The sequence below is a fragment of the Salmo salar genome, chromosome ssa17, assembly GCF_905237065.1.
Source record: "Salmo salar chromosome ssa17, Ssal_v3.1, whole genome shotgun sequence".
Lineage (NCBI taxonomy): Eukaryota > Metazoa > Chordata > Actinopteri > Salmoniformes > Salmonidae > Salmo > Salmo salar.
Genome location: NC_059458.1, coordinates 47,396,868 through 47,414,122, shown reverse-complemented (window position 1 = coordinate 47,414,122; position 17,255 = coordinate 47,396,868). Strand labels below are relative to the sequence as shown.

The following is a 17,255-nucleotide window of genomic DNA, read 5'->3' as shown; positions in this document are numbered from 1 at the left end:
TACACAATGTAAATAGTTGCACACCTTTTAGTTGTCTCATGAATAGCCTTTTACTGCAGTGGGCTAAATCAGGGTCACACAGTGTTTCTTGGTAGTCTTAAACAAATCTACTTTGAAACAAAAGTATACACCTCACACACGGTTATGGTTATGGGCTTAAAAAAAGAAAACACCTGTACCATGTCAGATATAGAGTTGATTTGTATTCCATTTTTTTTTGCATTCCAATATTACACTATATAGATCACAGAAGACTGAATGATAACAAAACTGTTTGACGTAGAAAACCAGATTTTCAAAAATACTGTAACTCATTGAAATCTGGAGCTATTGACAATGAAAAATATTGTCCCATGTACATTGTGTAATGTACTGATGGTCCGTAACTAGCCCCATATGGATTATGTCAAACCAAAATGACCATGGGCAATACGTTCGGGTTTCATGCAGCTGCGCTCCAAATTTATGATTAATTGGGTGCTGCGGGTATATGAGCAGGATTAAAATAAACCCAACCCCCCAAAAACTTTAATGGTTACCATTCATTCCGTGACCATTTTTTGCTCTCCTAAATATCTCGCATATCTCTGTTTTATATATTTAAACTTTGTAGTCAATTTTTAATATATTTATAATATATTTTAATGACTCATATTGATGACACATAGGCCATTTTGTACCAGAGAAGATGTTTATTGCCATCAGTTGCTCTTTAACCTCTCTGGGCTAGGCGGGACGAATTCGTCCCACCTACGCAACAGCCAGTTGAATCCTGTGGCGCGATTTTCAAAAACCTTAGAAATGCTATTACTTCAATTTCTCAAACATATGACTATTTTACAGCATTTTAAAGACAAGACTCTCGTTAACCTGTTAGGGCTAGGGGGCAGTATTTGCACGGCTAGATAAAAAAATTTACCCGATTTAATCTGGTTACTAATCCTACCCAGTAACTAGAATATGCATATACTTATTATATATGGATAGAAAACACCCTAAAGTTTCTAAAACTGTTTGAATGGTGTCTGTGAGTATAACAGAACTCATTTGGCAGCGGTTGACATGCTTCGAAGTACGGTAATGGAATATTTAGAATTTTATTGTCACGAATTGCGCCATGCGCGCGACACTTCTTTACTATTTCGGATAGTGTCTGGAACGCACGAACAAAACGCCGCTATTCGGATATAACGATGGATTATTTTGGACCAAACCAACATTTGTTATTGAAGTAGCAGTCCTGGGTGTGCATTCTGACGAAGACAACAAAAGGTAATCAAACTTTTATAATAGTAAATATGATTATGGTGAGTGCTAAACTTGCCGGGTGTCTAAATAGCGAGCCCGTGATGCCTGGGCTATGTACTTAGAATATTGCAAAATGTGCTTTCACCAAAAAGCTATTTTAAAATCGGACATATCGAGTGCATAGAGGAGGTCTGTATCTATAATTCTTAAAATAATTGTTATGCTTTTTGTGAACGTTTATCGTGAGTAATTTAGTAAAATGTTAGCGAATTCCCCGGAAGTTTGCGGGGGTATGCTAGTTCTGAACGTCACATGCTAATGTAAAAAGCTGGTTTTTGATATAAATATGAACTTGATTGAACAAAACATGCATGTATTGTATAACATAATGTCCTAGGGTTGTCATCTGATGAAGATCATCAAAGGTGAGTGCTGCATTTAGCTGTCTTCTGGGTTTTGGTGACATTATATGCTGGCTTGAAAAATGGGTGTCTGATTATTTCTGGCTTGGTACTCTGCTGACATAATCTAATGTTTTGCTTTCGTTGTAAAGCCTTTTTGAAATCGGACAGTGTGGTTAGATTAACGAGAGTCTTGTCTTTAAATAGCTGTAAAATAGTCATATGTTTGAGAAATTGAAGTAATAGGATTTTTAAGGTTTTGAAAATCGCGCCACAGGCTGCCAGTGGCTGTTACGTAGGTGGGACGCAAGCGTCCCACCTAGCCCATAGAGGTTAAGGGCTTGTCACGTCCTGACCAGCAGACGGAGCTATTGTATTAGTTTTGGGGTCAGGACGTGGCAGTTTTGTGTGTGTGAATGTTTGTGTTGGTGTTTGGGACTTCCAATTGAAGGCAGGTGTGTTGAGTTGCCTTTGATTGGGAGTCCTATATAGGTGTGTGTGTTTTTCTTTGGGGTTGTGGGTAGTTGTTCCAGTGGATGCTTTACTCCTTTTTTAAAATTAAAATATGAGCATCCATATTCCCGCTGCAGTTTGGTCTATTCAACACGGCTCTTTTTGTGACAGAACTACCCACCACCAAAGGACCAAGCAGCGGAAGAGGAGGAAGCCACAGGAGGACTATTGGAAGCAGCGCGCTCAGGAGGAGATGGATTCTTCGTCGCTGGAAGTATTGGAGGAGAGGATTGACTGGACATGGGAGCAGTTGCGGGCCCACTGTGACAACCTGCCTGCGAGGCAGGTAGAACCCGAGAGGCAGCCACAATAATTTTTGTTGGGGGGGGCACAAGGGCTATTTGGCGGGGCGAGATTGGAGCCCCAGGCCAGCTCCCCGTACCCTTGTAGGGCAGACTGAATAGGTCCCGTGCTTTGGGGTTGGGGCTGTGGTGAGGCCTGGGATTTTCAGGCCGGTAGGCACAGTACCAGCACCCCGCATGTGCCAGGGCGAAGTAGGCATCGAGCCGGAAGGGGTGATGCCAACCCTGCGCTCAAGACCGCCAGTGCGCCTCTACGGTCCGGTGTTTCCCGCCATACGCACTAGCATGGAGGTGCGTGTCTCCAGGCTGGCACGTCCAGTACCAGCCCCACGCATCAGGCGTCTAGTGCATCAGCCCAGCCTCGCCAGTCAAGAGTCACCTGAGCTGCCCGCCAGTCGAGAGTCGCCTGAGCTGCCCGCCAGTCGAGAGTCGCCTGAGCTGCCCGCCAGTCGAGAGTCGCCTGAGCTGCCCGCCAGTCGAGAGTCGCCTGAGCTGCCCGCCAGTCGAGAGTCGCCTGAGCTGCCCGCCAGTCGAGAGTCGCCTGAGCTGCCCGCCAGTCGAGAGTCACCTGAGCTGCCCGCCAGTCAGGAGCTGCCAGAGCGGCCCGCTAGTCAGGAGCTGCCAGAGTGGCCCGACTGCCCGGAGCTGTCAGAGTGGCCCGACTGCCCGGAGCTGCCAGAGTGGCCCGACTGCCCGGAGCTGTCAGAGTGGCCCGACTGCCCGGAGCTGTCAGAGTGGCCCGCCTGTCCGGAGCTGCCCGAGTGGCCCGCCTGTCCTCCGGCCCAGCCCGAGTGGCCCGCCTGTCCTCCGGCCCAGCCCGAGTGGCCCGCCTGTCCTCCGGCCCAGCCCGAGTGGCCCGCCTGTCCTCCGGCCCAGCCCGAGTGGCCCTCCTGTCCTCCGGCCCAGCCCGAGTGGCCCTCATGTCCTCCGGCCCAGCCCGAGTGGCCCTCCTGTCCTCCGGCCCAGCCCGAGTGGCCCTCCTGTCCTCCGGCCCAGCCCGAGTGGCCCTCCTGTCCTCCGGCCCAGCCCGAGTTGCCCTCCTGTCCTCCGGCCCAGCCCGAGTGGTCCGTCTGCCAGGGTCAGCCCGAGTGGCCCGTCTGCCCGGCGCAGCTAGCGGCGCCACCGAAGTGGGCGACGCCGAAGGTGGAGCGAGGTCCACGTCCTGCACCTGAGCCACCTCCAGGATAGGTGGGTTGGGGAGGGAGGGTGTAGCACAGTGCCGTCATTGATGGCAGCCACCCTCCCTTCCCTCCCTTATTGTTTAGGGGTTATTGTTTAATGGGTTTTTGTTGGGGATTTTTTGTTGTTGGTGTTTTCTGTTGGTAGGTGCATTCCGGGGTCTGCACCTTGAGGGGGGGGGGGGGTACTGTCACGTCCTGACCAGCAGATGGAGCTAATGTATTAGTTTTGGGGTCAGGATGTGGCAGTTTTGTGTGTGTGAATGTTTGTGTTGGTGATTGGGACTTCCAATTGAATGCAGGTGTGTTGAGTTGCCTTTGATTGGGAGTCCTATATAGGTGTGTGTGTTTTTCTTTGGGGTTGTGGGTAGTTGTTCTTGCACTGCGTTTTTGTATGCCTGTAAGACTGTTCCTGTCGTGTGTATTGTTTTTCCAGTGGATGCTTTACTCCTTTTTTTAAATTAAAATATGAGCATCCATATTCCCGCTGCAGTTTGGTCTATTCAACACGGCTCTTTTTGTGACAGGGCTTGTAAGTAAGCATTTCAAGGGAAGGTCTACATCTGTTGGATTCTAGTGAGTGTGACAAATAACATTTGATTAGCCACTGTAATTATGTTTACGTACTGGGTTACTCATTTCATATGTATTTACTGTTCTCTGCTGTATTTTAGTCAATGCCACTCAAACATTGCTCATCCTAATATTTACAGTGCCATGCAAAAAGTATTCATCCGCCTTGGCATTTTCCCTATTTTGTTGCATTACAACCGGTAATTTAAATGGATTTGGATTTGGATTTCATGTAATGGACATTCACAAAATAGTCCAAATTGGTGAAGTGAAAAAAATTACTTAAAAAAAATAAAAACCTGGAAAGGTGTGTATTCACCTCCTTTGCTATGAAGCCCCTAAATAAGATATTGTGCAACCAATTACCTTCAGAAGTCACATTATTAGTTCAATAAAGTCCACCTGTGTGCAATCTAATTGTCACATGATCTGTCACATGATCTCAGTATATATATACACACACACAACACCAGTTCTGAAAGGCTCCAGAGTCTGCAACACCACTAAGCAAGGGGCACCACCAAGTAAGCGACACCATGATGACCAAGGAGCTCTCCAAACAGGTCAGGGACAAAGTTGTGGAGTACAGATCAGGGTTGGGTTATAAAAAAAGATCTGAAAGTTTGAGCATCCCACAGAGCACCATTAAATCCATTATTAAAAATGGAAAGAATATGGCACCACAACAAACCTGCCAAGAGAGGGCCGCCCACCAAAACTCACGGACCAGGCAAGAAGGGCATTAGTCAGAGAGGCAATAAAGAGACCAAATATAACCCTGAAGGAGCTGCAAAGCTCCACAGTGGAGATTGGCGTATCTGTCCATAGGACCACTTTAAGCCGTACACTCCACAGAGCTGGGCTTTACAGAAGAGTAGCCAGAAAAAAGCCATTGCTTAAAGAAAACAATAAGCAAACACGTTTGGTGTTCGCCAAAAGGCATAGGGGAGAATCCCCAAACATATGGAAGAAGGTACTCTGGTCAGATGAGACTAATATTGATATTTTTGGCCATCAAGGAAAACGCTATGTCTGGCGCAAACCCAACACCTCTCATCACCCCGAGAACACCATCCCCACAGTTAAACATGGTGGTGGCAGTATCATGCTGTGGGGAAGTTTTTCATCGGCAGGGACTGGGAAACTGGTCAGAATTGAAGGAATGATGGATGGCGCTAAATACAGGGAAATTCTTGAGGGATACCTGTTTCAGTATTCCAGAGATTTTAGACTGGGAAGGAGGTTCACCTTCCAGCAGATCAATGACCCTAAGCATACTGCTAAAGCAACACTCGAGATGTTTATTTGGAAACATTTAAATGTCTTGGATTTGCCTAGTCAAAGCCCAGACCTCAATCCAATTGATAGTCTGTCGTATGACTTAAAGATTGCTGAACACCAGCAGAACCTATAAAACCTGAAGGAGCTGGAGCAGTTTTGCCTTGAAGAATGGGCAAAAATCCCAGTGGCTAGATGTGCCAAGCTTATAGAGACATACCCCAAGAGACTTGCAGCTGTAATTGTGGTGAAAGGTGGATCTACAAAGTATTGACCTTGGGGGGTGAATGCATGCTCAAGTTCTGTTTTTTTGTTTTATTTCTTGTTTGTTTCACAATAAAAAATATTTTGCATCTTCAAAGTGGTATGCATGTTGTGTAAATCAAATTAATCATACCCCCCAAAAATCCTTTTTAATTCCAGGTTGTAAGGCAACAAATGCCAAGGGGCTGAATACTGTCGCAAGCCACTGTATATATTTCTTAATTCCATTCTTTTACTTTTAGATTTGTGTGTATTGTTGTGAATTGTTAGATACTACTGCACTGTTGGAGCTAGGAACACAAACATTTCTCTACACCCGCAATAGCATCTGCTAAATATGTGTATGTAACCAATGACATTTCATTTGATTTGATTTTAAGTGGATGGTCAGGGGGCCGGAACATAATTACAAATAATATGTAGACTGGAAATTGACCACAAGTAGCCCAAGCAGATATAATATTTGACTAAAACCCAATCATTTCAAACTTGCTTACATTTGTATATGATCACGTACACTGAGTATACAAAACACCTGCTCTTTCCATGATGTCATGACGTTGCCCTCTTTGAGTACAGGGAAGACAGTTGACCCCCTCCCCCTTGCACCATCCCCAAACCTACCTCCCCCCACCCAGGCCCTGTGTGAAGGGGTGGTCAAATTCTAGAGGAGAATCTTTTGCCACATGGCCCAGTTGAGACACAGAGGGGTTTCATAGAGAGACACAGGAAATTCTTCCAACTCACAGAGTTGGGGAACCGAACGACATTTATGTTCTGGAGAAGGTATAAAAGATTGGTGAAGAATCTAGCTACGAACGGGTCCGCTTGGTACAATTTTGTGATACTCAAAAGAGACAATATAGCCATATTACCATAAAACTGTTTATATAATAGCCTCAGCTATGGGACTTGCATCCAAATGGTGGTATAAAATGTATTAATAAGGATAAAGCTATTTGGAATACGTTGAGATGCCATGTACTGATGTTAATGTGATAGAATATATTTTTGTTCAAAGCCTCGGCACGCCCCCCGTGGACACAGACAGGACCAGGCGTCATGTGACAAGCCTGTTCTATGTTCACGTATAAAACCCCACCCTGATTTACTTTCTTTAGACCAGCTTACCTCAGAAGAGAGAGCCAAGGTTTGACCCCCAATTCCTCTACTGAAAGTTAACTATACCACATGGTTAAACTTTTAGACTATCGAGACCGACAGAATAAGAACAAGTCTTTGATATTAATTATTAGTCTGCAGCTAAGTAAATTATATCATTGAACGCGAAGACCAACGAAACATCCGTTCTATAACGACATTAATGAATGTCGCTTTGAAAGATCCATTCTAACCGAGAGAGAGAACTCTCCAACAGAACGATTCTCCAACAAGGATCCCGACGACACACTGAGCGTAAATATATATTGATTGCAATTGTTCCCGAATGAGTGAGCGTTCATGTGCAAAGGATTAGCATATCAATTGTTAATATTAATGAACTCTGTGTGCCTCCTCAGCTGGCCTTTATGACCCTTTGTTTAACCGCCATGCCTGTTTAGCCGACTAGGGCACATTACTCTACCAATTCTTTGTGACGATAATTACTGTTTGTATGCTTTCTGTGAATTACTTAGTTTAGTAAATAAATGATTTTAAGACAATTGATGTATGGATGACTTTAGTAAAGGCTGGATTCGTGCAGATACAACAATTTACGACGTTTGGAATGAGACTGGACGCGAGGTAAAATACACCATTTAAACCAGAAGATAATCGGTCTATACTATAATATAATATATAATGTTATAATATAGGAAAGTTATATTAGGAAAATTATAACTTTGTAATCTGAATATTTTCCTTGGTGCCCCGATCTCCTAGTTAATTATAGTTAAACGATTAATCAGTTTAATCGCGTGATAATAATTACAGGGAGTTATTTTGATAAACATGTCTTCAGTTTAATGGTGCCCCAAAGACACGACAATGACATAGACTGACCAGTTGAATCCAGGTGAAAACTATTGTCCTTTATTGATGGCACTTGTTAACCTGTTGGGCTAGGGGGCAGCATTTGCACGTCTGGATAAAAAAAATGTACCCGATTTAATCTGGTTACTAATCCTACCCAGTAACTAGAATATGCATATACTTATTATATATGGATAGAAAACACTCTAAAGTTTCTAAAACTGTTTGAATGGTGTCTGTGAGTATAACAGAACTCATTTGGCAGGCAAAACCCTGAGACATTTTCTGACAGGAAGTGGATACCTGATGTGTTGTATTACCTTTAAACCTATCCCATTGAAAAACACAGGGGCTGAGGAATATTTTGGCACTTCCTATTGCTTCCACTAGATGTCACCAGCCTTTACAAAGTGTTTTGAGTCTTCTGGAGGGAGATCTGACCGAACAAGAGCCATGGAACGATGATGTCCCATTAGACACCTGGCGCGCGAGTTCATGTTGGGTACCCTCGTTCCAATACGTTATAAAAGAGTATGCATTCGTCCACCTTGAATATTATTCATGTTCTGGTTAAAAAAGGCCCTAATGATTTATGCTATACAACGTTTGACATGTTTGAACGAACGTAAATATATTTTTTCCCCTCGTTCATGACGAGAAGTCCGGCTGGCTTAGATCATGTGCTAACAAGACGGAGATTTTTGGACATAAATGATGAGCTTTTTTGAACAAAACTACATTCGTTATGGACCTGTGATACCTGGAAGTGACATCTGATGAAGAGAATCAAAGGTAATGGATTATTTACATAGTATTTTCGATTTTAGATCTCCCCAACATGACGTCTAGTCTGTATCGCAACACGTATTTTTCTGGGCGCAGTGCTCAGATTATTGCAAAGTGTGATTTCCCAGTAAGGTTCTTTTTAAATCTGGCAAGTTGATTGCGTTCAAGAGATGTAAATCTATAATTCTTTAAATGACAATATAATATTTTACCAATGTTTTCTAATTTTAATTATTTAATTTGTGACGCTGACTTGACTGCCGGTTATTGGAGGGAAACGATTTCCTCAACATCAATGCCATATTAAAACGCTGTTTTTGGATATAAATATGAACTTGATAGAACTAAAAATGCATGCATTGTCTAACATAATGTCCTAGGAGTGTCATCTGATGGAGATTGTAAAAGGTTAGTGCATCATTTTAGCTGGTTTTATGGTTTTGGTTACCCTGTCTTTGAATTGACAAAACATTACACACAACTCTTGATAATGTACTGTCCTAACATACTCTAAATTTATGCTTTCGCCATAAAACCTTTTTGAAATCGTAAAACGTGGTTAGATTAAGGAGATGTTTATCTTTCAAAGGGTGTAAAATAGTTGTATGTTTGAAAAATTTGAATTTTGACATTTATTTGGATTCAAATTTGCCGCTCTTGAAATGCACCTGCTGTTGATGGAGTGCACCACGGGTGGCACGCTAGCGTCCCACCTAGCCCATAGAGGTTAAATCCACTTCAAACAGTGTAGATGAAGTGGAGAAGACAGGTTAAAGAAGGATTTTTAAGCCTTGAGACGGATTGTGTATATATGCCTTTCAGAGAGTGTGTGGGAAAGACAAACCAGGCGCAACAGTTTGTGTCAAGAACTGTAACCCTGCTGGGTTTTTAATGCTCAACAGTTTCCCGTGTGTATCAAGAATGGTCCACCACCCAAAGGACATCCAGCCAACTTGACACAACTGTGGGAAGTATTGGATTCAACATGGGCCAACATCCTTGTGGAACGCTTTCAACACCTTGTACAGTCCATGCCCCGACGAATTGTGGCTGTTCTGAGGGCAAAAAGGGGGTGTGGGGGTATGTGTGCAATGTATGGTATACTCAGTGTATATCTCTCTATTATGCGTGGGAATACTTTGGAACAGATTTCCTAAATTAAAATCACTTCAAGCTGAGTTGCTTTTGTTTTTACAGTATTTTATGTCCATCAATGTAAAATGTTGTATCATAATCACCCGTGGGCCACCAGTTGGGGAACCCAGCTCTAGGACAACTATGTCATTCCATTCTGCGTACCTCTTCTCTATTATACTGACCCCACTGGCCCTATTCATCTCTGGCTTTCACAGGCTTTTTCCAAAGAGAATAAACCATTTCTAAAAGGGACAAAATCAACACAACAGCAGGCATCACTCATTATCTCCCTGTCACATTGAAGAAAAACATTTGAACCATGAGGCTGAGCCACTATTTTATTTTCTCTGTTTTTTCTGTCTTGTGTTTTTCCTCTCAGCTATAAAATCCACAGTCCCAGCTTCACTACCCTCTTTAGGGATGCTGTGAAATAAAATATAATTGTCAAATAATACATCAAATTGTTTTGATTTCTACTTATTAACTTTGCCATACCGTAGCTGAGTAGCCTATCAGGCTAATGGCATAAACACCTGAGTTTGTCTGCAGTGAAGATGACCCTACGTTCCAGCAGGCGAGAACCAAAGACCCTGAGTAGCAGACGCAGACTCAGACAGGAGAAGAGACACTCAAAGTCCACATGCTCCAGACGAGAGTCAGACGGACGACATAGCTCCATTACCTGAGACAGGTGGAGGGGTGGGTAGAAAGAAGGAGCAAGCGAGAAACAGACAGGGAGTGACATGGAAAGAAAGAGAACAAGAAGAGGAGAGAGAGACAAAGTGAATGGAGAGTGAGAGATATTTTACTAAGTAATACAAAACGGATGCAGCATAGAACACTTCACCTCAAACACTTTGCATGGCATCTGTATGTAATATTATTGGAAGTCTTCTTTGGAGACTAACGTAAAATTAAGGACCTACCTCAGTACCAGATCCAGGCAGGAAGGTTTTAATGGTGATGGGTCTGCCAGGAGCAGGAAATGGACCTTCCATAATGGCCCTCATGAAGGGCTGGACCAGGGCTGGAGACAGGGCTCTCCTCCTCTCCACCTCATCCAGGACCTGACACACACACACACACACACACACACACACACACACACACACACACACACACACACACACACACACACACACACACACACACACACACACACACACACACACACACACACACACACACACACACACACACACACACACGGCAGTACAGAGAGATCAGCAGGTAGCCTAGACGTTAGAGAGATGGGCCAACAATGGAAGAGTTGCCAGCATGAATCCAGGGCTTGATGGGAAACAGGATGAGAGGTGGCAACCAGGAGGCTGAAGTACAGTACACTATACCTTGGAGAAGAGTTGGAAGCATCCCAGGTGGCTGACGATGCAGTAGACTTCAGGGAGACGCTTTCCTTTCCCACTGGGCTGGGAGACGAGAAGAGGATATTTTAATGGTTTGTCATAGCCCCTCTAGGAAAAACGAAGCCGTGTCCCTGCTGTAAAACCCCCAGCATCTGCAAAGAACCATTTGGATCTGAAGAAACCCTTTTGGAACAGAATAATTATTTGTAAGGCAAAGGGTTCTACCTAGAGCCTTTAACATCATAAGAACTGTTTTTGGAGGAAAGGGTTCTTTGATGATTTTTTGGAAGGCATGATGGATTCTTTGGAAAGCAAGAAGGGTTCTACATAGAACCATATATCATATTTTCCCGCATACTCTCTATTGCATGACCGAAAAGATCTTCTGGACATCAGAATAGCTATCACTAACCTCCATTTGGAGGAAGACTTTTACTTCAATGAGTCGGAGGCGAAAGACATATTGATTATCGCGGCCCAATTCTCTGACACTCGAAGAAGGAGGAGACAACACTACAGAGGCCTGAGTGCGGGATACCTGATGAGACTACTTTAGTGAGTGGCTAAATCACCTGTAACCTCCGTTCTATTGGCGAATGTACAATCACTAGAGAATAAACTGAATGAGCTCCATTCGAGGCTATCCTAGCAAAGTGTTTCTCCGAGTCGTAGCTGAAAAAGGACATGGTAAATAGAAATCTAGCTGCTAATTCTATACATCGGCAGGATAGAATGGCTGTATCTGGGAAGTTCAAGAGGGTGTGTGTGTCACTTTGTTAACAGCAACTGGTGTGCAATCTCTAATATTAGGGTGTCTCAAAGTTCTGCTCGCCTGAGTAAGAATATCTCATGATAAGCTGTAGACCACACTATTTACCAAAGAGTTTGTCTATATTTTTCATAGCTATTGTCATAACTCTCCTGTGACGATCTGAAGGATCAGGTTACAGTGGGTCCTCTCTACAGTATGCTCTCTCATAGAGGGGGAGAGCAGGAAGTCTGCTGTTTTATGACGGTCATAAAATACGCTGCCTCTATGCTCTGTAGTATTCCAGATTGGAATGTAAACTGTGGAACACAGAGAGACCCTTGGACATCAAAAGTTTGAATAAGTAAACAATATTGGACACTTAAGGGACAGTCATGATGAGTTTGTTTCATTTGGCAATCTCATGAAGGACAGGAAACACTCATTACTGTGTCTTTGGTTGTGTACACTTCTTAATTATGTGGTTTACATCAAAATATTGTGAAACGTATGTTATTAAACAAACTATGTGTTTAAAGATGTAATGTGATGTTAACCTTCTAAATAAGAGTATGGATTTTTATTTAAAGTTGAACTAGTCAGTGGCCACACCCCCATGAGCCAGACAATACATCTGGCGTCATGGAACCACCCTTTTCTACTCCAGAGTTTAAAACCATCATGATGAAATTTACATTTCAATTTACATTTTACACGATAACCTGGATGTCTCAAATGGTGTAGAAGACCAGAAAATATGTTGAAATGGTTAACCTGTTGGGGATAGGGGGCAGTATTTGCACGGCCGGAAAAAAAACGTACCCGATTTAATCTGGTTATTACTACTGCCCAGAAACTAGAATATGCATATAATCATTGGCTTTGGATAGAAAACACCCTAAAGTTTCTAAAACTGTTTGAATGGTGTCTGTGAGTATAACAGAACTCATATGGCAGGCAAAAACCTGAGAAGATTCCTTACAGGAAGTGGCATGTCTGACCATTTCTTGGGCTTCTACACTCTCTTTATTGAAAACTGAGGATCTCTGCTGTAACGTGACACTTCCTACGGCTCCCATAGGCTCTCAGAGGGCGGCAAAAAGCTGAATGATGTCTTTGCAGCCCCTGGCTGAAAAACATTAGCGCATTTGGATAGTGGTTGATCAGAGGACAATGAGACTGAGGCGCGTGCACGAGGCGACACCATGTTTTTATTTTCTCTGTCTTTGAACGTAAACAGGGTTTCCCGGTCGGAATATTATCGCTTTTTTACGAGAAAAATCGCATAAAAATTGATTTTAAACAGCGGTTGACATGCTTCGAAGTACGGTAATGGAATATTTAGAATTCTTTTGTCACGAAACGCACCGGGCGCGTCACCCTTCGTCACCCTTCGGATAGTGTCTTGAACGCACGAACAAAACAGAGGATATTTGAACATAACTATGGATTATTTTGAACCAAACCAACATTTGTTATTGAAGTAGAAGTCCTGGGAGTGCATTCTGACGAAGAACAGCAAAGGTAATAACATTTTTCTTATAGTAAATCTGACTTTGGTGAGGGCTAAACTTGGTGGGTGTCTAAATAGCTAGCCCGTGATGGCTGGGCTATCTACTCAGAATATTACAAAATGTGCTTTCACCGAAAAGCTATTTTAAAATCGGACATATCGAGTGCATAAAGGAGTTCTGTATCTATAATTCTTAAAATAATTGTTATGTTTTTTGTGAACGTTTATCGTGAGTAATTTAGTAAATTCACCGGAAGTTTGCTAGTTCTGAACATCACATGCTAATGTAAAAAGCTGGTTTTTGATATAAATATGAACTTGATTGAACAAAACATGCATGTATTGTATAACATAATGTCCTAGGATTGTCATCTGATGAAGATCATCAAAGGTTAGTGCTGCATTTAGCTGTGGTTTGGGTTTATGTGACATTATATGCTAGCTTGAAAAATGGGTGTCTGATTATTTCTGTCTGGGTACTCTGCTGACATAATCTAATGTTTTGCTTTTGTTGTAAAGCCTTTTTGAAATCGGACAGTGTGGTTAGATTAACGAGAGTCTTGTCTTTAAAATGGTGTAAAATAGTCATATGTTTGAGAAATTGAAGTAATAGCATTTCTAAGGTATTTGAATAACGCGCCACGGGATTCCACTGGCTGTTGAGTAGGTGGGACGATTTCGTCCCACCTACCCTAGAGAGGTTAACCTGTTTAGGATAGGGGGCAGTATTGACACGGCTGGATAAAAAACATACCCGATTTAATCTGGTTACCACTCCTACCCAGTAACTAGAATATGCATATACTTATTACATATGGATAGAAAACACCCTAAATTTTCTAAAACTGTTTGAATGGTGTCTGTGAGTATAACAGAACTCAAATGGCAGGTCAAAACCTGAGAGATTCCTTTACAGGAAGTGGCCTGTCTGACCATTTCTTGAACTTCTTTTCCATCTCTATCATTTACTAAGGATCTCTGCTCTAACGTGACACTTCCCACGTCGTCCATAGGCGCTCAGAGCCCGGGAAAAAACAGAATGTCATCATTCCAGCCCCAGGCTGAAACACATTATCGCCTTTCTCAAGTGGCCGATCAAGGGACACTGGGCTTATGCTCGTGACCCCGACCGCCCCCGCCTTTGGGATTTTTTCCTCTGTTTGCCGAAAAGGAGATTCCCTGTCAGAATATTATCGCTTTTCTACGAGAAAAATGTCGTAAAAATTTATTTTAAACAGCGGTTGACATGCTTCGAAGTACGGTAATGGAATACTTAGAATTTTATTGTCACGAATTGCGCCATGCGCGTGACACTTCTTTACTATTTCGGATAGTGTCTGGAACGCACGAACAAAACGCCGCTATTCGGATATAACGATGGATTATTTTGGACCAAACCAACATTTGTTATTGAAGTAGCAGACCTGGGAGTGCATTCTGACGAAGACAACAAAAGGTAATCAAACTTTTATAATAGTAAATATGATTATGGTGAGTGCTAAACTTGCCGGGTGTCTAAATAGCGAGCCCGTGATGCCTGGGCTATGTACTTAGAATATTGCAAAATGTGCTTTCACCAAAAAGCTATTTTAAAATCGGACATATCGAGTGCATAGAGGAGGTCTGTATCTATAATTCTTAAAATAATTGTTATGCTTTTTTGTGAACGTTTATCGTGAGTAATTTAGTAAAATGTTTGCGAATTCCCCGGAAGTTTGCGGGGGTATGCTAGTTCTGAACGTCACATGCTAATGTAAAAAGCTGGTTTTTGATATAAATATGAACTTGATTGAACAAAACATGCATGTATTGTATAACATAATGTCCTAGGGTTGTCATCTGATGAAGATCATCAAAGGTGAGTGCTGCATTTAGCTGTCTTCTGGGTTTTGGTGACATTATATGCTGGCTTGAAAAATGGGTGTCTGATTATTTCTGGCTTGGTACTCTGCTGACATAATCTAATGTTTTGCTTTCGTTGTAAAGCCTTTTTGAAATCGGACAGTGTGGTTAGATTAACGAGAGTCTTGTCTTTAAATGGCTGTAAAATAGTCATATGTTTGAGAAATTGAAGTAATAGGATTTTTAAGGTTTTGAAAATTGCGCCACAGGCTGGCAGTGGCTGTTACGTAGGTGGGACAAATTCGTCCCGCCTAGCCTAGAGAGGTTAACAACTACAACTCTATAGGCCCAGGAGACCAGACACCGTGTAGTGTTGGCAACACGGCTGGAAATTGTTAAACTCTGAGACTATCGATCACTACATAGAAAGAACAAATTCTGGACATAGAATTACTAGTCTGCAGCTGGAAATTACGTAACTCTAGTATGAGAATACTGACAACCGCGGAAGCATCTATTCTATGCAACAACCATCTGTACGCCTGACGTATCCATTACAACAGACACCATCCAGAGCTGCTGAGAAAGCGACAACTATGAAAGACATTGTGACTTCTGGGGAAGTTAGCCAGAAACTCTCTGATGAACTGACTCTCCAGCAGATGGACTGGCGATTCCAACAGAGAAGACAACAACATATGGGCGTAAATATATCAATTGCAATTGTTTTCGAATGAGCGGCCCTTCATGTGCAAAGGATTAGCATTTCAATTAACCTGTTATGGCTAGGGGGCAGTATTTTCACGGCTGGATAAAAAACGTACCCGATATAATCTGGTTACTACTCCTGCCCAGTAACTAGAATATGCATATAATTATTGGCTTTGGATAGAAAACACCCTAAAGTTTCTAAAACTGTTTGAATGGTGTCTGTGAGTATAACAGAACTCATATGGCAGGCAAAAACCTGAGAAGTTTTCATGCAGGAAGTGGCCTGTCTGACAAGGTGTCATTCTTCTTGTCTCTGTTTATTGAAGAGTGAGGATCTTAGCTGTCCCGTGACACTTCCTACGGCTGCCATAGGCTCTCAGAAGGCGGCAAAATGCAGAATCGTGGCTTTGCAGGCTCTGGCTGAAAAAAACTAGCGCGTTTGGATAGTGGCTGGTTACAGTACTGTGAGACTCAGGCTCGTGCCCGCGTCGACCGAAAGCTTTGTTTACTTTCCTCTGTTTAGGTAAATGGACATTCCCGGTCGGAATATTATCGCTTTTTTACGAGAAAAATGGCATAAAAATGGATTTTAAACAGCGGTTGACATGCTTCGAAGTACGGTAATGGAATATTTCAATTTTTTTTGTCACGAATTGCGCCATGCGCACGACCCTGATTTACCATTTCGGATAGTGTCTGGGACGCACGAACAAAACGCCGCTATTCGGATATAACGATGGATTATTTTGGACCAAACCAACATTTGTTATTGAAGTAGCAGTCCTGGGAGTGCATTCTGACAAAGAAAACAAAAGGTAATCAAACTTTTATAATAGTAAATCTGATATTGGTGAGTGCTAAACTTGCCGGGTGTCTAAATAGCTAGCCCGTGATGGCTGGGCAATGTACTTAGAATATTGCAAAATGTGCTTTTACCAAAAAGCTATTTTAAAATCGGACATATCGAGTGCATAGAGGAGTTCTGTATCTATAATTCTTAAAATAATTGTTATGCTTTTTGTGAACGTTTATCGTGAGTAATTTAGTAAATTGTTAGCAAATTCCTCCGGAAGTTTGCGGGGGGTATGCTAGTTCTGAACGTCACATGCTAATGTAAAAAGCAGTTTTTTTTATATAAATATGAACTTGATTGAACAAAACATGCATGTATTGTATAACATAATGTCCTAGGTGTGTCATCTGATGAAGATCATCAAAGGTTAGTGCTGCATTTAGCTGTCTTCTGGGTTTTTGTGACATTATATGCTAGCTTGAAAAATGGGTGTCTGATTATTTCTGGCTTGGTACTCTGCTGACATAATCTAATGTTTTGCTTTCGTTGTAAAGCCTTTTTGAAATCGGACAGTGTGGTTAGATAAAGGAGAGTCTTGTCTTTAAAATGGTGTAAAATAGTCATATGTTT

The 17,255-nt window shown here is 42.4% G+C and overlaps 1 protein-coding gene across 1 annotated transcript in view; it reads right to left on the bottom strand.

Moving 5' to 3' along the window:
* LOC106575850 (DENN domain-containing protein 2A) overlaps positions 1 to 17,255 on the bottom strand; it is a 44,717-nt gene that overhangs the window by 3,426 nt on the left and 24,036 nt on the right. Inside the window, exons 2-4 of the mRNA XM_045698634.1 lie at positions 11,004 to 11,081; positions 10,581 to 10,721; positions 10,188 to 10,336 (exon numbers count right to left, since the gene is read on the bottom strand). Of these exons, the coding sequence (XP_045554590.1) occupies positions 10,188 to 10,336; positions 10,581 to 10,721; positions 11,004 to 11,081 (368 nt within the window). The remainder of the gene's footprint in view (positions 1 to 10,187; positions 10,337 to 10,580; positions 10,722 to 11,003; positions 11,082 to 17,255) is intronic.